Source organism: Podarcis gaigeae (genome assembly GCF_964106915.1).
Source record: "Podarcis gaigeae genome assembly, chromosome: 9".
NCBI classification, from domain to species: Eukaryota; Metazoa; Chordata; class Lepidosauria; order Squamata; family Lacertidae; genus Podarcis; species Podarcis gaigeae.
Genome location: NC_139685.1, coordinates 79,844,771 through 79,870,570, shown reverse-complemented (window position 1 = coordinate 79,870,570; position 25,800 = coordinate 79,844,771). Strand labels below are relative to the sequence as shown.

Sequence of the window (25,800 nt, the reverse complement as noted above, 5' to 3'; positions counted from 1 at the left end):
ACTGCGGGAGGCAGTGGAAGACAGGAGGGCCTGGCGTGCTCTGGTCCATGGAGTCATGAAGAGGCGGACACGACTAAACGACTCAACAACAACACAGGGAGGCGGAGGTGGCGTCGAGAGAAGAGAGAGGTGCACATGGTTTGCAAGATACGTGTCTTTCAAAACGTGTTTGCGGGCGGGGGCTGATTGCATTGTGTTCGTTTCGTTATGCATGCTGCGCTCTCACCGCCCTGCGATCTTCGGAGAAAGGACACTATGCGAATCTCAAAGGTAGATAAGGCAGAGAAACCTATCGCTGAACCTCCCAGGGGCGCAAGGAGTACCCGCAAGAAAAGACTATATTATTTCAATAAAAATTTCGAAACTAGAGCAATGCCGAAAACACTTCTTGTTGCCGCAATGTGGCCAAGGATATTAATACCGAGCTTTGTGGGGAAAGGGGAATTTTCGCTGACGGGGGAAGCTCCCCGTTCCCTTTTCTTTCCTAAGGTAACACCTAATAATAATAATAATAATAATAATAATAATAATTTATTATTTATACCCCACCTATCTGGCTGGATTTCCCAAGGTAACCCAACACCCGCACCCACCCGCTGCTGGCTCCCTGCCCAGTGGAAAAGCTGGCTATTTATTAAACCAGAACTCTGCCCCGGAATAGCACACCTTGGCAACTCCCTTTCTTTGCAGGTGACGGAGCGGAGCGCCTGGCCGGAGCGCCCCGAGGAAGAGTAGCTGCCGGGAACGGCTGCCGGGCGGCAGAACTTGCTCTGTCTCTGGGAGACGCGCGGGACCCCCATGGAGCTGCTCGCCCTCTGCTGGCACCCTCTCTGGGCGCCTTGCACCCTGGTCCTGTCCGTGGTGCTCTGGGCAAGGAGGGCAGCGTGGAGACCTGCGGCTTGTGCCGTGGACCTGCGTGGCAAAACCGCCGTGGTCACTGGAGCCAACAGTGGTGAGTCCGCAAGATGGGCTGGGCCTGAGGGGCCAGGGGGCTTAAGCCTTGACCCAGACCCCCAACCTGCTTATCGGGGCTGCGCAAAGGGATTAAGGGGGCATTGAACGCTTCGGAAAACAGAATCCTAGAATTGCAGAACTGGAGGGAACTGCCAAGAATCATTTATTCCAACCTCCTGCAAGACAGGAATCTCAGCTCGAGATTCTAGAGGGTCATTAATCATAAAATTGGGACCCCCGAGTTTCCTATAGTCCAAGCGCCCGCAATGTGGAAATCTCGACACACAGTTGTTGCGTGTTTCGGATGTTTCTTAGTGGTTCTGAACTTGTGGGTTATGTCTGCATGGGCATGCATTTTCCTTGCCACTTAAAGTACGCGCACCCTAATACAGTATTATTATAACACCACGCAAGTGGGACTTCAGGATTAATTGAAGCAGAGGCTGGAGGGACACCTGTCGGGTATGATCTAGTTGAGGTTCTTGCACTGTGCAATTGTGTGTGTGCGAAAGAGAGAGGGACTGTTGCAGCAGGACAGATCCCACGATGCGGCGCATGGTTGAACTATGTACGTAACTCCCTCCCGCAGCAGGAGGCAACCTGCCTGACCCCCAGCCTAGAAGGCTTAAAAATGCCTGGCGGACGCCCAGGGAGGAGGGGAAGGTGGGAAGTCCAGAGATTCGGAGGAATCTGTAAAGATGGGTGTTCCTATTGTTATAATGTTATACTTGTAATACAAGTAAAACCAAATTAAAATTATTTCAAACAAACAAACAAAATTAAATAAATGAAAAAGTTTAAATAAATAAATAAATAGTTATGTAAAAAAAAAAATGCCTGGAGGAGGAAGAGAAGGCTATCGAGGGCTGCTGAAAGGAGCAGAGCTTCTGAGTACCGTATTGGTTGCTGGAGACCCCAGGAGGGGAGGGGGCTCTGCTGCTCCAATCCTATTTACAGATTTCCCATAATATGGCACCTGGTTGGCCAGGGTGAGAACTGGACGCAGCACTGGATGGCTTCCCTTTGGCCGGATCCAGCAGCCTCTTCTGATTTAGCCCTGCGTGGATTGCTGCGTGCGCCCTCCTTCCTCCCGCCCCCCTGAAACAATGGGTGGGGGGGGGGGTGGCAAGAGCTGGCCTGCGGCTGATGCCTTCGGACTTCATAGCACTGCGGAGCTGAAAGGGACTCCGAGGGTCCTCTGTCTAGTCCAGCCCCCGCAGTGCCAGAATCCTGCCCACAGCCCTCCCTGGATGGGCTCAAACCACCGACCTTCTGGCTGACAGCCAGACCCACCGATCCCTGGGGGCTTTCCCAGGGAACCCCCACTCCCCTGGGGGGGCAGGTGAGCAGGATCTGGGCAGAAGGGCGGGTCTGGTTGCTCCTGCTGCTGCCAGCTGGGCCAGGGAAGCAGGTCAGGGCCAGGGGGAGAGCCACCACGGCCGCGACCCCCGCCAAAAGCCACCAAGCGGGTCCTGGTCCTTGACTCGCCCCCCGGGCTCTGCTGCAGGAATTGGCAAGTGCGTGGCTCTGGAGCTGGCGCGCAGGAATGCCCGGACCATCCTGGCCTGCCGCAGCCGAGAGAGAGGGGCGGCAGCCGTGGAGGAGATCCGCAGGGCCACGGGGAACCCCGACGTCCACCTGCGCATCCTGGACACCAGCTCCATGGCCTCGGTGAGGAACTTCGCCCGGCAGTTCCTGGAGGAAGAGGGGCAGCTGCACATCCTGGTCAACAACGCCGGGGCCACAGGTAACTGGCAGGGCTGGGCGGGCGGGGGAAGGCGCTGGATCGGGCCCCTGCTCGCCTGCCGACCCTCTCCAGGGGGCCTCTAGGAAGCCACAGAGCCTCTGCTCCGGGGGGCTAGGGCTGCAGGACTGTGCTGCCTGCACCAAAGTGTTATTGGCCCCGATTCTGGAAAGGCGGGAGGCACCCACAGCGCAGCAGGGCGCCCCAGCCCCTAAGCAAAGGCACCTCTTGGGATCTCCTATTATATATATATTCCATGTTAGTTACCGTACAATTTCAGCACTATACATAACACATATTATATTATTATTTATATGGATTCCCCACATCTAGCCCTATACCCAACTCACCATTTACCCAAATCCCCATGTGACCTCCTTCGCCCACATGCATGATATCTTTCCGGCTACCTTAAAACTTTAACATTGTGTTCATAATTCTTCATCACATTTAGCAATCCTCTATCTTAAAATCATTGCATCTTAGCTTAATGAACTCAATCAGTACTTATCCAGAAATTTCTCTTGAAGTAATTTTGTGCAATATATTTTTCAACCCATTTCTATTCCTTTCTTAATTTTTGTTTTGATTGCATTCTAATTGACGCTGTCATCTTGGCTAGTTCTAAATATTCGCAAATTTTAATTTGCCACTCTGGCATTGAGGGAGTCTCCTGTTGGGATCTCCTTGCCGCCTGAGGCTCCTCCTCTTCTTAGGGCTGGTCCGCCAAGGCAAGTGTGGACAAGCAGCCCTCTGGTACAAGCACGGGGGGGGGGGGGGGACAGCCGTCCCCTGCGCGCCTCACCTGTCACCCTCCGCGGAGCATCCCTCGGCAGCGGCCGCTCCTGCAAACGGCACAAAACAACAGCGAAGAGCGCCTGAAAGACAAGAGGGTGGATTCTCTGGAGCACCAAAGCTGGCTTCTGCGGAGATCCACTCTCTGCTCTTTCAGGTGCTGCCCCAAAGACTCCTGCGGTGACCCCTGTCAAAGCCACTGCGAATAATAATAATAATAATAATAATAATAATAATAATAATAATAATAAATTATTTATATCCCGCCCTCCCCAGCCCAAGCTGGGCTCAGGGTGGCTAACAACAATAAAAACAGTACAACACAACACTCTAAAATCATTCATTATAAAATTAATTCATTTTTTTTAAAAAACATTTTTTATTGCTTTTTTAAAAATACAGAAATACAGAAAAAAGAATAAAGAGTGGTTATAAGAAAGAGAGATATAAATAACAAATTTCCATATTCTTTTTCCATCTAACCTATAGGACTTCCCCACATCCTCCGAACCCTGCGTTCTCTGTCTTATAAAGCATCAGCAATTTGTTAACTTATTTCAAAACTTATTGTAACTTCCATTTTATCATGTTCCCTATTTTCAATTTTACTGTCGCTCAATTCTTATATGTTTTATATTAAACACAATAAAGTTATTTCATTATTTTACCTCTGAATTCTTGTGTCTTAATTTTCATTCCAATAACTTACATTTGCTGAAGCTAGAATTTCCTGAAAGGTGCATTTTTTTTAACATTCATACAACTTATAGTGTTTTTTCAAATAGTCCTTAAACTTTTCCCAATCCTCCTCAGTTGTTTCTTCTCCCGCGTCTCGGATTCTGCCAGTCATTTCAGCCAGTTCCATATAGTCCATCAACTGCGATTGCCATTCCTCCAGCGTGGGTAAATCTTGTGTCTTCCAGTATTTTGCAATCAGGATCCTTGCTGCTGTGGTAGCATACATAAAAAAGGTTCTGTCCTTCTTAAGCACTCTCTGGTCCACCATGCCCAGAAGGAAGGCCTCTGGTTTTTTAGGTAAGGTAAATCTCAATACCTTTTTTAGTTCATTATGGATCATTTCCCAGAAGGCCTTCACTTTCGGGCAGGTCCACCAGAGATGAAAGAATGTCCCTTCCGCCTCTCCACATTTCCAACATTTGTTGTCAGACAGGTGATATATCTTGGCTAACTTGACTGGGGTCATGTACCACCGGTATACCATTTTCATAATATTTTCCTTCAAGGCAGTACATGCCGTGAATTTCAAACCGGTGTTCCATAACCTTTCCCAGTCTGCAAACATAATGTTATGCCCCACATCCTGAGCCCATTTTATCATAGCGGATTTGACTGTCTCATCCTGTGTATTCCACTTAAGCAGCAAGTTATACATTCTCGAAAGTAGTTTACTTTTTGGCTCTAACAATTCAGTCTCTAGTTTCGATTTTTCCACCTGGAATCCAACTTTTTATCTATTTTAAATACCTCTTGAATTTGCGCATAGTGCAACCAATCTCGTACCTTAGTTTTCAATTTCTCCAAACTTAGCAACCTCCAATTGTCTCCAGTTTTTTCAATTATTTCCCAATATTTAGGCCAGTGGGCCTCCATGTTGGGTCTCTTACGTGCCTTGGCCTCCACCGGTGAGAGCCACCTCGGAGTTTTACTCTCCAATAAGTCTTTGTATTTTATCCAGACCCTCCAAATTGCTCTTCTGACAATATGGTTTTTAAACAATTTGTGCACTTTGGCCTTGTCATACCACAAATATGCATGCCACCCAAACGCATTGTCAAACCCTTCCAGATCCAGGACATCAGTGTTCTCCAATAAAATCCAATCTTTCAACCAGCAGAAGGCTGCAGATTCATAATATAGCCTCAAGTCTGGCAGGGCAAATCCCCCTCTTTCTTTCGCATCAGTTAATATTTTAAACTTTATTCGGGGCTTTTTGCCCTGCCAAACAAACTTAGAAATATCCTTCTGCCACTTTCCAAAACATTCCACCTTGTCCACAATCTGTAGGGCCTGAAACAAAAATAACATTTTCGGCAATACATTCATCTTTACAGCAGCTATTCGGCCTAACAAGGAAAGTTTCAGTCTTGACCATATATCCAAGTCTCTTTTGATTTCTGACCAGCATTTCTCATAATTATCTTTAAACAAATTCAAATTTTTGGAGGTCAAGTACACCCCTAGGTATTTTACTTTTTTAACCACATTCAGCTCCGTTTCTTTGGAGAACTCATCTGTTTCTGTAGCTGTCAAATTTTTTGCTAAAACCTTGGTTTTTTGCTTATTTAACTTAAACCCCGCCACCTGACCAAAATCAGAAATTAATTCTAACACTCTTTTAGTGCTGGAGACTGGTTCCTGAAGTGTTAATACCAAGTCATCTGCAAATGCTTTCAATTTATATTGTTTCACTCCGACCTCAATTCCCTGGACCAACCGGTCCTTTCTAATCATATTTAGCAACACCTCCAGGACTGAAATAAACAATAGGGGGGATAGAGGGCACCCCTGGCGTGTCCCTTTTTCAATTTTAAACTCCTCTGTCACCACATTGTTTACTATCAATTTAGCTTTTTGTTCTGTGTAAATTGCTTCTATACCATTTTCGAACCCCCGCCCCACTCCCATCCCTTCCAAATTTTTCTTCATAAACATCCAAGAAATATTATCAAAGGCCTTCTCTGCATCAACAAAAATCAAAACCGCTCTGGTATTCAGATTTGTTTGTAGAAGTTCCAAAATGTCAATAATGTTTCTTGTGTTGTCAAACAAATGCCTACCAGGGAGAAAGCCAGCCTGGTCTTTGTGAATCACTTCATTTAGTACTTTTTTAAGTCTATTTGCCAAAATATCTGCAAAAATTTTATAATCCACATTTAGGAGTGAGATGGGGCGGTAGTTCTTAAGTTGGGTCTTTTCAGTCTCTGATTTAGGTACCAATGTGATGAAAGCTTCTTTCCACGTTTCCGGTGCCCTCCCTCCCTCCATTATCTGGTTGCAAACCTCCATCAAAGGTTGTATCAAATAGTCCTTTAAAACTTTATAATATTTGGAGGTTAAGCCGTCCGGGCCTGGGGACTTGCCAAGTTGAAGATTTTGAATGGCACTTTCAATTTCTTGCTGTGTAATATTACAGTTCAGGTTTGTTCTCATTTCCAGGGGTATTTTTTGTAATCCATTAGTTTTTAGAAATTGATCCACCTCTGAGGCTTTTTGCGGCCCTTGTGTATAAAGTTCTTTGAAGTACCTCTGGAAGCACTTTCTGATTTCCTCGGGTTTCTGAACCATTCTCCCTTCGATCTCTAGATTTGTAACCGTATTAAGCTTTTGTCTCTTTTTCAACTGCCAAGCTAGCAGTTTCCCACACTTATTCGCCGATTCGAAGGATCTTTGTTTCATTTGTTTAATTTTCCATTCCACCTCTTGGTTTATCAGTTTTGAATATTGCGCCTGGAAGAATTTCACTTCTCTTAACACGTCCTTCGACTTAGGCCTAGATCTTAATTTTTTCTCACCTTCTCTTATTCTCTCCAATATCTTCTCCTTCTTTTCATTCCAGAGCCTTTTCTTAATCGTGTTTTGTTGTATTAGAAACCCTCTCATGACTGCCTTACTTGCGTCCCAGATTGTTCTTTTTTCCACAGTAGTATTCAAATTTATCTCAAAATAGTCCTTTAGAGTTTTTTGGGCCTTCTTAACAATCTCCTGATCTCTTAGAATAGTGTCATTCATTTTCCATCTAAAGGATCCGGTTGTATTTAGTCTCAATTCCACTTTCAAAGCATTATGGTCGGAGCAGGTTTTTGGGCAGATTTCCACTTTTCTAGTCTTAGGTGCCAGTCCTCTAGTTGTCCAGATTTGGTCGATTCGTGTCCATGTCAGATGAGCTTCAGAAAAGAAAGTCCCTTCTTTCCCTAGAGGGTTCTTAACCCTCCAAATGTCTACTAAGTCCATATTGTCTGTCATTTCAAAAAAAGTTTTGGGTAGTCTGCCGTCTTTCGATATGTTGGCACTTTGTGACTTATCCATATTTACAGACACAACCCCATTCATATCACCCAGCATAATGATGTTACTATAGTCCAAATAATCCAGCATAGTCTCATGCAGCTTCCTGAAGAATTCCGACTTTCCCTCATTTGGAGCATATATTCCTAATATCAAAATTTTTTCTCCTTGCGTCTGTATTTCAATCGCCAAAATTCGGCCATATTCATCTTTGAATAAAAATTTCGGTGACAGGCTCTCCTTTGCGTAAATCACCACTCCTCTCTTCTTAACTTTGTCTGAAGAAATAAATTCTTGGCCTAGTCTTTTGTTAATTAACACTTTTCTATGGAGCCTTGTCACATGTGTTTCCTGTAGGCAGATAACGTCCAGTTGTTCCTTTTTCAAAATGTGAAAGACTTTCCTTCTTTTTTCCGGGGAGTTTCCGCCATTTATGTTCCAACTAAGAAGCTGTAGAGACATCCTGAATCAATTGACGGGTTCTACAATGGGGTATCTAAGCTTCCTCCCGATCCCGGGGGAGGTAATGCTGGTCCTGGTCCTGGTGGTATAACTCTTGGAGATGGTCCCGGTGGTGGTGGAGGCCAAGAAGCTGCAGCTCCTTTTGGCAGGTCCTCCTCGTGGTCGTGTAGGAACTTCTGCTGGTCTTCAGGTGATTTAATCTTTATTTTCCTTCCTTTGTAAGTAAATAAAAGTCCTTGTGGAAACTCCCACCTGTAAGGAATTCCGTTGTGTCTCAACAATTTGGTCAAATCTATATAGGTAGTCCTAAGTTCCAAGAGATATTTGGGTATATCTCTGTAAATTTCGGCCCTTTTACCTTCTACCTCCAAAGATTTCTAAAAATGTAGGCCTAGTATCTTATCCCTTTCTTCTCTTGATCTCAGAGCAACCAAACAGTCTCTGGGCTTGTCTTTCTTTACTGATTTTCCCAGTCTAAAGGCTGTCACAATTTTAAAGTCCTTTTCTTCCTCAATTCCCCAGAATTTGGAGAACAAAAGTGTCAAAAATCCCTCTAGATTATTTTGTTCCAATTCCGGGATAGCCCTTATCCTGAGATTACTATCTTTACTTTTCAATTCAACCAATGCCAGGTAGGCTTGTTGTTCCCCTACCTGCCTTCTCAAAGGTCTTACCTCTCCTTTAATTTCATCCACCTTTAAGTTCGCCTGTTCTGCTTTTTGGTTGGCTTCCACAGCTAATTTAAAGTTTTCTGCCGTAGCTCCTTGCAATTTCTCAATTGCCTGAGTGTGCTGCGAAACCTGTTCAGTTAATTTGCCAATAGAGGATGTAGCTTGGTCAATCTTTGATGTTTGATTGTCCACTTTTTGGTTTAAGACTGCCAATTGTTCCAAAATTTGTTTTAAAACTGTTTCAGATCCTCCAGTTGCCATATCTTCTGCAGCAGGCTGCACTAGTTCCACCTCCTGTGCTGTCAGCACAGTTGGGACAGATGATCTGCGGTGATGAGTTAAAGTTGTTTGCAAAAGTTGCCCAGATTTTTTCTCTTTTTCTCATTATAAAATTAATTCAAAAGAGGTTCGCTGGGCTCCCGGGACCCCGCCTGGCTTGATCCAGCAGCAGCAGGTCTCTCCTGGTGTTGCTGTTTCCTTTCCTGTCTCACCTCCTTTTCCGAGGAGCTCCAGGCAGCATCCCTCGTTCTCCAGGGCCAGATTTACGCATAAGCTAAACAAGCTCTAGCTTAGGGCCCCACTCTCTTGGGGGCCCCAAAAAAATTAAAGGGGAAAACACCTGGATGTCCATTTCCAAAATATAAAACAAAAAACAAATAAAATAAAACCTACAGACAGCAACAGTGTTTTGTTTTGTGTTGTGTATGGACCTATTAGGTCCATAAATTACCATATATCAGGGGTAGGCAACCTAAGGCCCGTGGGCCGGATCTGGACCAATCGCCTTCTCAATCCGGCCCGCGGACAGTCTGGGAATCAGCATGTTTTTACATGAGTAGAATGCGTGATTTTGTTTAAAATGCATCTCTGGGTTCATATATTTTTTTCCAAAATATAGTCCGGCCCCCCACAAGTTCTGAGGGACAGTGGACCGGCCCCCTGCTGGAAAAGGTTGCTGACCCCTGCCATTTAGCATACAGTGGTACCTCGGGTTACATACGCTTCAGGTTACATATGCTTCAGGTTACAGACTCCGCTAACCCAGAAATAGTACCTCAGGTTAAGAAATTTGCTTCAGGATGAGAACAGAAATCGTGTGGCAGCAGCGGGAGGCCCCATTAGCTAAAGTGGTGCTTCAGGTTAAGAACAGTTTCAGGTTAAGAACAGACCTCTGGGATGAATTCAGTTCTTAACCCGAGGTACCACTGTATATTCAACACAAAAAACAGCGACAATTTATTGCTGAGAAAGGACAGCTGGACATAGAAAGGGCCCCATTATTTTCAGTAGCTTAGGGACTTATCAAACCTCAATCCGGCCCTGGTTCTCCCCCTCCTCATGTCATCCCCACAACAATAACCCTGAGAGGTCGTGTCTGGCCCCCAAGATCACCCAGGGAGCTTCATGGTCAAATGGTGGAGAAGCAAACTCCGGCCTCCCCGGTCCCAGCCCAACTCTAAGCATTGCACCACACTGCCTCTCTCTCTGCTGGTGCCTTTCCTTGGTGTCTGCCCCAGGGGAGACTTTTGGCAAGGACCTCACTTATGCCCATTTCAGGGAGTGGAAGGAAGACCTTGGGCTGGAGGGTGTCAGTCCCAGCCCCGCTTGCCACCTGGGCAGGTGGGCTGTCTGTCTGTCTGTCAGTCTGCTCCCCATCTTCTCTCTCCCTCCAGGTTTGCCGTGCGCGGTCACCCCCGAGGGACTGAGCCTGATATTTGCCACCAACTACCTGGGCCACTTCCTGCTCACCAACTTGCTTCTAGGTAAGGCCACGCATCTCTTCCCCCTCCCAGCCCCATAGCTTGACCCCCAGGGTTATCTGTGGGGACTTAGGAGGCATCGAGAGCAGTGGTTCCCAAAGTGGGGCAGGGATATCGTCTCCCGGAGGGATGGGGTTCTCCCTAGGGGGCTGCCAAAGGTGTAAAGGAGTATCAGGCTTTGAAAAAACTGGCATTGCTGGATCAAGTGCCTCCGTTTTCTTAAATTAATTAAACAGAGCAGATTTCATTGGATTTCAAATAAGCATGGAATTAACTGGTTCATGTTTTGAATTTTATTGCGTTATCAATAAAATTGGGTCGTGCCAAGCGCTCTTCCAAGCTATTTATTTATTTAATAAAAACTATTCCCCGCTTGATTCTAAAAAGAAGAAAAGCAGTGGCTTAGGAAAAGAGGACGCAAGAAAACCGAGGAGAAATTACAACAGCAAACAATTAAAACGCTAAAACAGATTTTCAGATGATGTTAATAATAATTATTTTTTGTAGGTGGAGAAGGGCTTGCTGGGGATCAGTTTATGGAATCAAGTTGGGGGGGGGGCAAAAAAGTTTGGGTGTCGGCCGCCGAGCTATGGGAACTCTTCCCTGCTAAGAAAGTGGGTCTGCTTGGGGAAGCAGCCGCTGGGGGACAGTGAGAGAAGTAAGTGTTGCGGGGCAGGGGCTGAGCCCGGCCCCGATCCCTCCCGATTCACCGGTAGGTAGAGGAGGGTCTTTGCTTCAGCCCATCACACTTTTTAAAAAGTTTTTTTAAAAAAATAAATTTATTTGCTTTTTCAGATTAACTTTTGCAGTCCCATATCCAACATACAATATAGAAACAATATTCCCAATAATCTCTTGGATGTCCCTCCTTTGTGGGTCCTGTTATTAATAATTTCCTGCTGCATTTTTTATGATAATCCAAATCTTTTACCTCTCCATTGCGTCCAAAATTCACCATTAAACTACAAGTGTTATTCCAATCCTACCAAAGATTTTAACTGTTTACAGTGGTTTTAAAGTTAAATTATCAATGTTCCCTGTTCCCTATTAAAACTGTGGTCTTCCTGATTTCTGATTCTTCCGGTCATTTTAGCCATTTCGGCATAATCCATCACCTTGATCTGCCATTCTTCTCTACGTACCAGCCTGTCACCCTTTGTGCCCCCTTTTTGTGTCCCCCCACCCCGCAGTTGCCATGAAGGCCTCAGCCCCTTCGCGCATCGTCAACGTCTCCTCCTTCAGACATCAGGCGGGGGAAGTGAACGTCCAGTTCCTGAGCGGAAAGGAGCAGCCGAAGAACTTCAACAAGGCCTACAACAGCACCAAGCTCATGAACGTCCTCTTCACGGTGGAGCTGGCCCGGAGACTGCAAGGGACGGGTCAGCGCAATGCCCTTCCCTCTCGCGGTTAGGGGTCGCGGGTGGCGCTGTGGTCTAAACCACATAGCCTAGGGCTTGCCGATCAGAAGGTCGGCGGTTCGAATCCCTGCAACGGGGTGAGCTCCCGTTGCTCGGTCCCTGCTCCTGCCAACCTAGCAGTTCGAAAGCACACCAGTGCAAGTAGATAAATAGATACCGCTCTGGCGGGAAGGTAAAGGGCATTTCCATGCGCTCTGGTTTCCATCACTGTGTTCTGTTATGCTAGAAGCAGTTTAGTCCTGCTGGCCACATGACCCGGAAAGCTGTTTGTGGACAAACGCCGGCTCCCTCGGCCTGAAAGCGAGATGAGGGCCGCACCACATAGTTGCCTTTGACTGGACTTAACCATCCAGGGGTCCTTTACCTTTACCTTTGAGGGGCTGCCCTGTGGGTGGGAATCCTAGAATGGTAGAGTTCAGGCACCCCCCACCTTTGGCCCTTCAGATACCTTCTTGACACGCAGAGAAGATAAGCTGTGTTCTGTTCTTCTGCCGTTCGTTGTCTGGGCCCATAACCAAAAATGTTGGGATCTCCGCTCGGCCAAGCTGATAAAGCGCATTTTCTTCCCGAGCCTTCAGAGTCGCCTCCCGACGATTAACTGACGACCTCAAGCCTTTGATGAGGCTCCAAGGCACGTCCTCCCAGCAGAGCATTAAAACAGCATGCGGAAGTGATGAGATTTATGGCTACATTTTAATGAGTTTTATTTCTAAACTACACAGAACAGAAAAGACGTCTTCTCTCTATGAAAGCAGAGATCAACTGAACAAAGTAACCAGGGAACCACACTAACGTCACATCCCGTCTCCTACCTGTGAGGAGACTGTCTCTGGAATGTAAACAGTGTCCTGTGACTCCGCGCAGCTGCACAGTGAACAGAAGAACAGAAACAAACAGTTTTGGCCTACAACTCCCATGATCCCTAGCTAACAGGACCAGTGGTCAGGGATGTTGGGAATTGTAGTCCAAAACATCTGGAGGGCCGAAGGTTGGGGATGCCTGATCTAGTCCAAGCCCCTTCAATGCATCTCTGAGATGCCCCCCCAACCCTTGCTTGGAAGCACCCAAGGAAGGAGAGCCTGCTACCTTCTGAGGAAGAACATCAGAAGAGTCTGGCTGCTGGATCAGGCCCAGTGCCCATCCAGTCCAGCCTCCTGCTCTCACAGTGGCCAAGCAGGTGCCCAGGATGGGAAACCCGCAAGCAGGATTCGAACACAACACTCTCCCCTCCTGCTGTTTCCAGCAACTGGGACGCAGGGCATTGCTGCCTCCAACCGAGGAGGTAGAGTCATTGATAGCTTTAAAAACTTCTAGGCCCCCCTAGAACAACAACAACAACAACAACAATAAAATACCCCACCCATCTGGTTGGATTTCCCCTCTGGAAATCCACTCTGGGCAGTTTCCAACAAAACACTAAAATACAATAACCTATTAAACATTAAAAGCCTCCCTGAACAGGGCTGCCTTCAGGTGTCTTCTAAAAGTCTGGTAGTTGTTCTCCTCTTTGACATCTGGTGGGAGGGCGTTCCACAGGGCAGGCGCCACCACCGAGAAGGACCTCTGCCTGGTTCCCTGTAGCTTGGCTTCTCGCAATGAGGGAACCGCCAGAAGGCCCTCGGAGCTGGACCTCAGTGTCTGGGCAGAACGATGGACGTGGAGACGCTCCTTCAGATATACTGGATCGAGGCCATTTAGGGCTTTCAAGGTCAGCACCAACACTTTGAATTGTCCTCGGAAACGTATGATTACTTCTCTTTGGGGCAACTGAATGGTCACTGAGAGAACGGGAGGCTGGTGTAGATGCCCCCCCTTGGCTGGATCCAGCAGGCTCTTCTCGTGTTCTAAGGTGGATCACACCAGCACGCTTGGGCCATGTATCGGGGGAGGGTGGGGCCCCCAAATGTTCACATTTCTGTATTGCTCTAATGATGGACTTTTCTTGCACACGGACCCAGGCTGGTTGCCCCCTGCTCAAGATCTCTCACTCTGTAATGATCCAGTCAGAGATCTGCTCTGCTGCCAGCCAGGGGTGGCAGAGCTGGGTACTGTGTGCCCCCTGCCCTGGCACTCGGTGACTGAGGACCCGCTTCCCTTGCAGGAGTGACCGTCAATGCTCTGAGCCCAGGAATCGTCTACACGGAGATCATGAAGAACTTCAGCTGGTGGGTTCGCCTCCTCTTCCATCTCGTGGGCATCCTCTTCCTCAAGGTGAGACGGGACGGAGGCTGGTCCTCGGGGGGCAGCCAGTGGCTGCCTCTCAGAGCCTTAGGCTCTAGCCTACCCCACAGGGTCGTTGTGGGGATTGAATGAGGAGGGGGAGAAGAACCGTGCACACCACCTTCAGCTCCTCAGAGAAAAAGGTGGGATAAAAGAGCAAAAAGAAATACAATAAATAAAGCCGAAGAAACCAGAAGTGCAAAAGTCAGCGGGGGCAGAGACTTCGCCGGTTCCCAAGGTCAGCCAGTGTCAAGTGAAGGGGGGATTTGAACTCTGGTCTCTCCCAGGTTCTAGTCCGACACTAAGCTCTGGGCCCCCCTCCATCTGCCTTCTGTTGTTTAGTCGTGTCGGCCTCTTTGTGCCCCCCTGGACCAGAGCATGCCAGGCCCTCCTGTCTTCCACTGCCTCCCTCATGCTGGTAGCTTCCAGAACACTGTCCCACCATCTGGTCCTCTGTCGTCCCCTTCTCCTTGTGCCCTCCATCTTTCCCAGCATCAGGGTCTTTTCCAGGGAGTCTTCTCTTCTCATGAGGGGGCCAAAGTCTTGGAGCCTCAGCTTCAGGATCTGTCCTTCCAGTGAGCACTCAGGGCTGATTTCCTTCAGAATGGAGGGGTTGGATCTTCTTGCAGTCCATGGGACTCTCAAGAGTCTCCTCCAGCACCATAATTCAAAAGCATCCATTCTTCGGCGATCAGCCTTCTTGATGGTCCAGCTCTCACTTCCATACAGCACTACTGGGAAAACCATGGCTTTAACTACCCCTCTTCTGCAAGCTGAGCTGCATCCCGTCTTCCAACAGAGGCAGTTTATTCCTATCCGTTATCTGTTCTGCCCCTCCCTTCATGTTGTTGCTCCGGGGTGAGACGAGGGAGGGAGGGGGACCTGCCTGCAGGTGGATCCCTGAGTGTGATGGATGCCCCTCTCCCGCCTCTCACCTGCCATCTTTGCTGCAGGACAGCCTTTCTCCACCTGTGGGTCCCCAGATGTTGTTGAACTACAACTCCCATCACCCCTAGCTAGCAAGGCGAGAGCTCAAGGATGATGGGAGTTGTAGTCCAACAACATCTGGGGACCCACAGGTGGAGAACCACTGCTGCAGGACATCTAACCCAGGGCGTCCCCGCCCTTAGCATACAAAGCAGAAGCTGGGGGGGAGTGTTTAGCCTGGAGAAGGTGCAGAGCCCTCTCCAAATAAGGGCTTCCCCAAGGAAGATGGAGAAAACCTGTTTTTTGCGACTCCAGAGGGCAGGACCCGAACCATGGCTCCAAATGGCAGGAGAGAAGATTCCGACTGAAGGGACTTCCTCAGAAGTGGGTGGCCCTTGGAGGCTTTCAAGCAGATTCCTCCGCTGTGATTCCTGCATTGCAGGGGGTTGGGATGGATGACCTTTGGGGGTCCCTTCCAACTTGACGGCTCCGTGTTGTGGAGCTGGCTGACCCTCTTTCTTTGCCTCCTCCCCAGTCGCCAACGCAGGGCTCCTTCAGCACCACGTACTGCGCTGTGTCCGAGGAAGTGGAGGGCATCTCGGGGAAGTACTTTGACAGCGACTGCAGCCTGGCACTGCCCTCGGCCCTTGCCCGAGACCCCGCCGTCGGCCGCAAGCTCTGGGAGGCTTCGGAGAAGCTGGTGGGCCTGGATGATGGTGGAAGGGAGCCTGCCAGCCGCAAGGTGGCCTAGACCAGCCCGCGAGAAGGAAGCAGGGATTCACGCTGCTCCCTAGGGCGCCAGGGCAGGACTCATGTCTGCCAGCAACGATCCTGGATGCTCGCTCTGGTTTTTCCCTCACCTGGCCAGGTTTCGGAGACTGTTTGGGATCTCTGCAGAACCAGCCGCCTCCTGCTGCTCTCCCTCTCGATAACCCGACATGAGGGGAAAGACCAGAAATTCCTTTGGGGTTAGTGTGGTCTAAAGAGAGACTAGAAAGGATCCGTGCATCGTTTTGCCCTTGGCAACCCCTTTCCTCTCAGTTTCTTTCCCTAGCAACCAGGTTTCCTTAGCGACAGACTTCTTTATTAGACAGGCTCTGAAGGAGAGAATGGGTCTGGCTGTTACTCTGCCCAGGTGGCTGAAGAGCAGAGAGGAGGAATGGATGATTCCCTGTAGAGTTTCACCTTCTTTTCCTTCGACTAGTCCTTTTATCGGCTGTGATATTGGTAATTCTTCAATAAACCCTTTAAGCAGAGCTGGAGTGTGCGGTGTTTCTTTCCACATGGGTGAGCTGAACTGAGAAAGGAGATTCTGGAAGACTTTCTGGGTGTCTCTGCTGACTGCAAAAGGAACCCCAAATGGTGGAGACACAGAGCCCACTGGCATTTGGTACCCCGTTCAGTTCGGCGGGACGGCCAGTCCATTTCTAGACACCAGTCAGAGTTTAATAAATGGCGTTTATTAGCATTGCAGTGCAGTTCATGACTCCACACCCCCTTTGTCGAAGGGAGAAATGGGGTGCGGAACAGAGGAACATAGCAACTTCTATTCTCCAAACAGTGGCCTGAGTGCTGAAGAGGCAGAGACCATCTTGGCTGCCTCTTAGAGCAGATGCAAATCTTCTACTTCTGCCGCCTGCCATGAGCCACCACTGGCAGGATTGGCAGCAGCGGATATTGTCAATGCTTATCGTACTCTTAATATTCTCTAGCCAACTGTGCTGTTTTAAACATGTCGTTATAGGAATTCCAAGGTCATATATATATATATATATATATATATATATATGCTTTCGTAGATTTTCACGGGTACAGGAATGCAGGTTTTGGTGTCCTCGGGTGTCTTCCCGTGTAAAAGTTGGGGTGTCTAGGCGACGTTTCGACGAGGTCTCACTCGTCATCTTCAGGCTGGTGCTTTCGGCTTCTTGTTACTGGAACAGAGCGGGATCTCAATGTTTGAGTTCTCTGGTTGGCCAACACCAATCAACCACACCAGACCCAAACCCAGACCCTCTCCACAGATGAATTACTGACACCATCCAGTAGCCAGTCCATGGTGGCACCTCCGGATGCTGCACCCCCCTGCAATCCCTACACAGATCTGGCTGACACAAGCCACAAAACCACAGCTCGCCCCTATACACGAAGCCAAGCCAAAGCACAACTAAGTGCAATACAGCCATCTTCTCAGGAAAACTCTTCACAAAGTTCAAGAGGTCAAGACACAAAGACTTTAGCAACTAATCCACACCTAATGACCCACCTAAGTGGTACTCAGGATATCACTCAAGAAATCACTCAAGGTATCTCTCAAGTAATTAAGGAACAAAAGAAGAAAAGGCACACTAGCCTGGGAACTTCCTCTCTGCCCAGAACATTGGAGGCTAGACACCACACCCCCTCTACAGTATTTATAGGAACTCAAACATTGAGATCCCGCTCTGTTCCAGTAACAAGAAGCCGAAAGCACCAGCCTGAAGATGACGAGTGAGACCTCGTCGAAACGTCGCCTAGACACCCCAACTTTTACACGGGAAGACACCCGAGGACACCAAAACCATATATATATATATATATATATATATATTCATAAGTGTACAAGGTAAACACATACATAAGTATATAAACCACATGTCTGAAGTTGTACAGGAGAGAAATCCTGAAGCCATCTTGACTCTTTCAGTGACCTCAAAGATTCCTCTGCAGTAAGGGAGGCAAATGGGGAAAACCTCCCCATTGTCTCTTTGCTCCCAAATCCTGTCTTAAGGGCGTATTTTTGTGTGAATAGGGTGAGCCTGTGACCTGGAGCCAGAACTAAGAATTTACCATCACAAAAGAATGGCCAGGCTGCCCAGGTAGAGCAATCAGTGACCATTATCAGGTATCCTGGCAGACAGGTTTTTTGCTGCAGACCGCCTCCTTCTGTGGTGATGTTTTTGGGGGCGGTCTGGAGCTACAGGGGAGGCAATTTCAAAAGTCTCTATAAGGGCTTGCGCACCATTGTTCTGGGTTAGGGTTACCTGATTTTTTTTCAACGAATCCAGGGACACTTTTCAACTTTGATTTTGTATGGGGAATGATTTGTAAATCAGGGGACTGTCCCTGGGAAACGGGGATGTCTGGTAATCTTATTCTGGGTTCCTCCTGCCTCCCGCGTGGAGTGAGCAGGGGACCCTGTTGCAACAGCTTGAATAAAGATCAGGCTTACTAGCTGCTTTGCTTCTCAATATTCTCTGGTTGGCCTCTGTTATTTTCTCCTACCGATGGAGAACCTACAAAGGACTCTATAAGGGCTCTTGTACACCCCAAAAGGGAAAAGCAGCAGTTTTTTCTTATAACAGTGCATTTTATATTTGACCTCCTTTAGTAAAGTTTTCTTTTGAAATCTTTAAGATAACTTTGCTGCAATAACCTGCATTCGGTCGTTGACCTCCTTTGTAATGTTTTATTTTCAAATCTTTAAGATAAGATTTAGTTTGCTGCCAATTATATTGCTTTGATTGCATACTTTATAGTTGACTTTCTTCTGTTTTTTCTGGACTGTTTTATTTGATGTTGTGTTCTCTCTGCTTTGTGGGGATTTTCTTAAAAATATAAAGCAATATAGAAATGAAATTATCCGTTTCATCATCCGTTTGGGGATCTCTGTGGCAACTTCACAGTGCCCCCCTGCAGTTTCCCCTTGAAACAGGTTCTTTAGATACCGTATTTTTCGCTCTATAGGATGCACTTTTCCCCCTCCAAAAATTGAGGGGAAATGTTTGTGCGTCCTATGGAGCGAATGCAGGCTCCTTGGCTTCAGCGATAGCAACGCAAAGCCTCCGAAGTGCAGAGGGAGCGCTCCCTCCGCGCTCCAGAGGCTTCGCGTTGCTTTTGCTGAAGCCTGGAGAGCGAGAGGCGACGGTGCGCACCGACCCCTCTCGCTCTCCAGGCGTCAGGGATAGCCGCCTGAAGCTTCGGAGCGCAGCACCAGTTCCCACTGCGCTCCGGAGGCTTCGGGTGAATGCACCTTGAACGCACCTTGTTTTAGAGGGGGAGAACAAGGGAAAAAAATCTGCCCCTCTCTGCGCTGCACCCCTTCAGCCAAGCAGGAGCAGAAATGGAAGGGGCTCTGTTTCTCCTGCTGCTTCGCTGAAGGGGCGCTGAGCAGAGAGGGGAAGAATCCCCCCCCCCCGTTCTCCCCCTCTAAAACAAGGTGCGTCCTATGGTTGGGTGCGTCCTATAGAGTGAAAAATACAGTATGTCTTGCTGGGCTTGGACTCGATGAGCCTCGGGACAATTCTCTGATTCTAAAAGCATATTACAAACAAATGACAATGCACTTGATCTCACCTTTAACAGAGACTGAGCATTTATTAGGAGGGATTACATACTGTAAATCTGTAACAAAGGAGCCACCATTTCTCATGTCAGCCTTTCCTGACAAATAAATAGTCATTGTGTAAATAGACGCATTCTGCACCTCGCCCTGAAATTATTTGTTCTCCCTTTACATACGGAATTAACAGGATTCAATAGCTTCTCTAAAATGTTCTGTGCAGGTTGCCAGAGGAGGGACTCAACAACAACAGGGACAGGGCCTTTTCAGTCCTGGCCCCGGCTTGGTGGAACTCTCTGCCACAAGAGACCAGGGCCCTGCGGGACTTGACATCTTTCGCAGGGCCTGCAAGACAGAGCTGTTCCACCAGGCCTTTGGCCAGGGCACAGCCTGACTCCCTTCCTTGGCAATCTTCGCGGAGCTCTGGCCCAATGGTTGCCAGTGGCTGGATACAAATTAATTTTATAATGAATGATTTTAGAGTGTTGTTTGTGCTGTACTTTTGTACTGCTTTATTGTTCTTAGCCGCCCTGAGCCCGGCTTCGGCTGGGGAGGGCGGGATATAAATAAAATTTATTTTTTTATATATATAATAATATTTATTAAGTTTTACACAATAAAAAACATACATAATAACATAGTATTTTCCAGTATCCACATTTCATTCTCATCTTTGGACTTCCTCACATCTCTTGTTCCTGCATCCTAAACTCATAAATTTTACTAGCAAATTATTAACTTGTTTCAATTCATATAATATATTTTTCCAATATTAAATCTCAGATTTTAGAATTTAAATCACTCTTTTGGAAACTTAGTTATGACAATTTGTCCAAAATTTGTCTTTTCTTTCAATTACAATTAGATTTGTATTCCTTGTAACTAATTTGTTGGAGCCATTCTATTGCTAATCTTACATCTTTCTTAACATTCATACAATTTACAATATTTTTGTAGATAGTCCTTAAATTTCTTCCATTCCTCCTCCACCAGTTCTTCTCCCAGATCTCGGATTCTGCTAGTCATCTCAGCCAGTTCCATATAGTCCATCAGTTGCATCTGCCATTCTTCCAGTGTGGGCAAATCTTGAGTTTTCCAGCTTTTGGCGATAAGTATCCTTGCTGCTGTTGTAGCATACATAAAAAAGGTTCGATCCTTCTTTTGCACACCCTGGCCGACAATGCCCAAAAGAAAGGCCTCTGGTTTCTTAGGGAAGGTATACTTAAATACCTTTTTCAGCTCATTATACCGTATTTTTTGCCTTATAAGACACACTTTTTCCCCTCCAAAAATGAAGGGGAAATGTGTGTGCGTCTTATGGGGCGAATGCAGGCTTTCGCTGAAGCCTGGAGAGCGAGAGGCGTCAGTGCGCACCGACGTCTCTCGCTCTCCAGGCTCCAGGAAGCTATCCGCAAGCCTTGCACGCCCGGAGGGAGTTCCCCGGGCGCGCAAGGCTTGCGGGCGGCAGCCTGCAGCGCGGAGCACGGGGCGCCCTCCGGAGGACGCCCAGTGCTTCGCGCAGGTGTCCGCTAGCCTTGCGCACCCGGGGATCTCCCCCGGGAGCCGAAGGCTTGCGGGCGGCAGCGCGGAGCACGGGGCACCCTTCGGAGGCTGCCCCGTGCTCCGCGCTGGTGTCGGCAAGCCTTGCGCACCCGGGGGATCTCCCCCCGGGAGCGCAAGGCTTGCGGGCGGTAGCCGGCAGCACGGATCACGGGGCGCCCTTTGGAGGCCGCCCCGTGCTCCGCGCTGGTGTTGGCCAGCCTTGCGCACCCGGGGGATCCCCCCCCGTGAGCGCAAGGCTTGCGGGCGGCAGCCGGCAGCACGGAGCACGGGGCGCCCTTCGGAGGACGCCCCGTGCTCCGCGCTGGTGTTGGCAAGCCTTGTGCACCCGGGGGGCACGTGGGGCGCCCTGAAACAGAGGGCTCCCCATGCTGCGGACTGTAGCCTGCCGCCCGACGCACGGGGCACCCTGAAGCAGAGCGCCCCTCGCGCCGGGCAGACATGGGCCAGCCCCACAAGCTCGGGGGACAGCGGGGAGGCGCAGCACCGCCATCCCACTGTTCCCCGACCTGGTTTTGGGGGAAAAATAAAGGAAAATTTTTTTCCTTTATTTCCCCCCCAAAAAAGTAGGTGCGTCCTATGGGACGGAGCGTCCTATGGGACGAAAAATACGGTATATCATTTCCCAGAAAGCCTTCACTCTAGGGCAAATCCACTAGAGGTGAAAGAATGTTCCTTCAGCTTCTTTACACTTCCAACATTTATTGTCAGACACATGATATATCTTTGCAAGCTTGACTGGAGTTATGTACCACCTATATATCATTTTCATAATGTTTTCTTTCAAGGCATTACATGCCGTAAATCTCAAACCTGTGGTCCATAACTTTTCCCAGTCCGCGAACATAATGTTGTGCCCTATGTCCTGTGCCCATTTTATCATAGCTGATTTGACCGTTTCATCCTGTGTGTTCCATTTTAGCAGCAAGTTATACATTCTTGAAAGTAACTAAGAGCTGGGTTCTAACAGTTCTGTTTCTAACTTTGATTTTTCCACCTGGAATCCTAACTTTTTATCTAACTTAAAAGCTTCTTTAATCTGAGCGTAATGTAACCAATCTCGCACTTTCCCCTTTAATTTCTCCAAACTCTGCAACCTCCAATTGTCTCCATCTTTTTCTATTATTTCCCAATATTTCGGCCATTTGGCCTCCATATTGAGTCTTTTCGGGGCCTTAGCCTCCATTGGTGATAACCACCTTGGGGTCTTATTTTCCAATAAATCTTTATATTTTAACCAGACATTGAAGACTGCTTTTCTGACCACATGGTTCTTGAAAGCCTTATGTATTTTAACCTTGTCATACCACAGATATGCATGCCAACCAAAAGCATTGTTAAATCCTTCCAAATCTAAAACATCAGTGTTTTCAAGAAGTAGCCAATCTTTCAACCAGCAGAAAGCTGCTGATTCGTAATACAACTTTAAGTCTGGCAGGGCAAAGCCCCCTCTTTCTTTAGCATCAGTTAATATCTTGAACTTGATTCTGGGCTTTTTGCCCTGCCAGACAAATTTAGAAATATCTCTCTGCCACTTCTCAAAACACCCCATTTTGTCCACAATCTGCAGTTTGAAACAAAAACAACATTTTTGGCAATACATTCATCTTAATAGCAGCAATACGTCCTGACAAGGAAAGTTTCAATCTTGACCAGACTTCTAGATCCCTTTTAATTTCAGACCAACATTTTTCATAATTATCTTTAAATAAATTCATGTTCTTCGCTGTTATGTTTACCCCTAGGTATTTTACTTTTTTAACCACATTTAATTCTGTCTCTTTCTGAAACCTTTCTGATTCTAAAGAGGTCAAATTTTCCCCCCAAAACCTTGGTTTTTTGCTTATTAAGTTTAAATCCCGCCACCCGACCAAACTCATAAATCAGTTGCAATACCCTTTTGGTACTAGGCTCTGGCTCCTGTAAGGTCAATACTAGGTTATTATTATTATTATTATTATTATTATTATTATGGCTCACATGGTTCCCCCCACCCCATTCAACCTCACACAACAACCCTGTGTAGGGATCAGATGGGATTTCCATGATGTTACGGCTAAAATCTGGGTGCGGGGCTACACTGCCACCCAGCTCGTCGGACTAAGTGTCCGCGGGTCCCTGTGGAAGAAAAATGAGCTCAGCCGGACAGGAGCAAAATGCGGAGATCCAAGGTTTATTGCGCAACAGGTTCAAGACGAGATTGAACAGCGAGAAAGGGGTGACATGAACTTTTGAAACTCCCTCCATGTCCCAGAATACAGTGCAAAATACATCCCAGTTACATCAGGAATACATTAAGGAAAGGTTGGGTTACACAGATTACATCATGAATACATTAAGGAGAGGTTGGGTTACATCGGATTAACATAAGGAGGAGGGAGGGGGGAATATGCATCCAGATCTCTGTATTTAAGAGTAAAACTCCAATTTTGTTTCTTTAGACCTTTCAAATCTGGATGTCCCAAATGTTCCCACTTCCAACTTTATCCAATTCTTGTTGTTCATGTTGTTTTTATTATTCTCTCTCCTCACTTTCCTCTAGTTTCTTTTCCTGCTCTCCTGCAAAAATGTTCCAATTCTAAAAGCTTCTAAATCCCCTACAGAGGCTTTGTTATTCAGGAACAAAACTTTACGTCAAGTCCCTTCCATTCTTCAATAGATAAGTCTACTGTCTCCTTTAGTGTAGAGACCTCTGTAGACAAAATAGTGTTCCATTTCTGCAGTTTCCCAGGAGATAAAAAGTCCAATTCAAATTCCATGCCAACAATACTTGTAGTGTCCCACAGCCCCTCTAGAGGGATTATAGTTACAGATAGGTAGCCGTGTTGGTCTGCCATAGTCAAAACAAAAAAAATTCCTTCCAGTAGCACCTTAAAGACCAACTAAGTCAGTTCTTGGTATGAGCTTTCGTGTGCATGCACACTTCTTCAGATACGAATCTGAAGAAGTATCTGAAGAAGTGTGCATGCACACGAAAGCTCATACCAAGAACTGACTTAGTTGGTCTTTAAGGTGCTACTGGAAGGAATTTTTTTTAGAGGGATTATAGTAACTCAGTTTCCTTCCAGATCGCACCCAACAGTCAAAGTAACTTGTTATTCCTTGTTTTAAACAATTTATATCTAATTTGTAACAAATGTAACCGGCAAAGTCCTCATAACAAAGTTTTCTTTTTATTCTTCAGCTTTGACAGCTCCTTTGACAGCTGTCAAAGCCTCTATTTCTCCTCTCCCGGCGCTCTCGCGGATCACTCCCGGTTCCCGGGGGGGGGGGGTTGCATTTTAGCTCACGTTCTACTTTTCTCCTCCAGCTCAGTCTTATAATTTTCCATCGTGAAGTTAGTAACTTTATCAAACTTAGGTAGCACTCGATCTTGGTTGTTAAATCCTTTGCTTTAAATCCTCTACGACAGGGGGGAGGCTGACTTCCTTTTTGCACCTCCCCCGCTCGCTCCGAATTTAAAATTTAAACTTTTTTCCCTTTTTAAGTCCAGTTTCCAATTACTCACAGGTTGTTCTTTTAATCCGAATTTTCAATGGAAGAAGTCAGCGCTCTCCGCCAAATGGCATGCGGCTTCACTTGGCAGGGGAAGCGGAGGACTCATAGCACCACACCCCCCCCGGCACCCGCTCCGTAGCCTTTAAAAAGGCTCCTTCACGGGTCGGGGGGGCGCAAACGGTGCCCGCCAAGTCACCATGCCCATGGGTTTCAGCGCCCATGGTTTTTGAGGGTCCCCGCGATGCCGACGCGGTAGAACCCAGCCCCTGCCGAGCAGGCTCCCTCCGGAGCTCGGAGGGAGTCCGCCATTCGGCGATGGCGCCAACCCGGAAGTCTAAGATTCTACATTCATGCCCTTTTGCTTCTACTGCCCATTTCTCTCTCTCTTCACAAGTCACGTACACACTTCGACAGACAGACAGGCCTCCTGGGTCATCTAAAGACTATGGTCAGTTTCTTTGATGTAGCTTTTCTAATTGTTAATCTTAGGATGTTAATCTTAGGGCCAGGAAACAGGTTTCACATGAAGGTGATAATGGTCACTGTCCTCCTGGCCACCCTTCTTATCATGTGTACTGATTGTTTATCACCTCCGGGCGCTCCTTTGTAGTTTTTCATTCGTTTACTCCAGAGTATGCATGCCTAACTAGTGTTTATAGTTTAACCTTGTCCCTACTTGAGGTCTGTTTGAATGCTCCAAGGAAATCTGATTGGTTCTTACGGAGCACTGTGTAAAGGATTCTTTTGCGAATAAAATGGCCTGGTGAGGGGTGTGGTGCATGCACTTTCAGCGGCGTAGCATGGGGGGTGCAGGAGGGGCCGGCCGCACCAGGCGCAACATCTGGGGGTTAGGGTTAGGGGGCGCAAACCCACGGGTTAGGGGGTGCAAATTACTTGCCGTGCCCCGGATGCTGACAACCCACGCTACGCCACTGTGCACTTTCTCTGAGAGCCTTGCAGGTCAAAGCCTCGTGTCTCATTTTAATCAGGGTCCATTCCTTCCTTTGGCCTCAGAACGCAACACCCTGTGAGGTTGGGTTGGTGACTGGCAACCCAATGCGCTTCAAGGCTGAGCAGGTATTCAAATCCTGGTCGCCTGGTGCTCTAACCACTACACAACGCTGCTATAATTCTGTTATTAGCATGGCATAGGGATTAACGGCAAACACACTGGCATGTTTGTGGTCCTGTTCCTCAAGGAACATTCACACATTCTTTGACAGCAACTGCCTCTTCCGAAACAGAATCATTCCCTTCTGGGGGTTTTGGCACCACATGCCGCCCCTGGCCCTGAACTCTGGATTGGCAGCTGCCTGCTGTTATCAGATTCCTGGCTCCAAAGTCCAGCCAGCAACGGCCAAGGCAGCTCCAGTATAAAGCGGGGGTAACCTGGGCTTGGATTTGCACGCCCTAAAGTGCAGCCAAAATGCAGGTGCAAAGAGGCAAC

General features: G+C 47.6%; 1 protein-coding gene across 1 annotated transcript; it reads left to right on the top strand.

Annotated features, from left to right (window-relative positions):
• Positions 1–675: 675 nt before the first annotated feature.
• Positions 676–16,233, top strand: LOC310853017 (retinol dehydrogenase 11-like). Its single transcript, XM_083757163.1, has 6 exons — positions 676–952; positions 2,462–2,701; positions 10,326–10,415; positions 11,603–11,791; positions 13,932–14,041; positions 15,513–16,233. The coding sequence occupies exons 1-6, from the start codon at positions 799–801 to the stop codon at positions 15,726–15,728; spliced, it is 999 nt and encodes a 332-aa protein (XP_083613289.1). The 5' UTR covers positions 676–798; the 3' UTR covers positions 15,729–16,233.
• The last annotated feature ends 9,567 nt before the right edge of the window (positions 16,234–25,800 follow it).

What these genes read in the sequence shown, in the direction of transcription:
- LOC310853017 (XM_083757163.1), top strand. Translation starts at nt 799, where the DNA reads ATGGAGCTGCTCGCCCTCTGCTGGCACCCTCTCTGGGCGCCTTGCACC. An exon ending in GCTCACCAACTTGCTTCTAG is followed by an intron (nt 10,416 to 11,602) that starts GTAAGGCCACGC and finishes CCCACCCCGCAG; the next exon opens with TTGCCATGAAGGCCTCAGCC. An exon ending in CCGGAGACTGCAAGGGACGG is followed by an intron (nt 11,792 to 13,931) that starts GTCAGCGCAATG and finishes CTTCCCTTGCAG; the next exon opens with GAGTGACCGTCAATGCTCTG.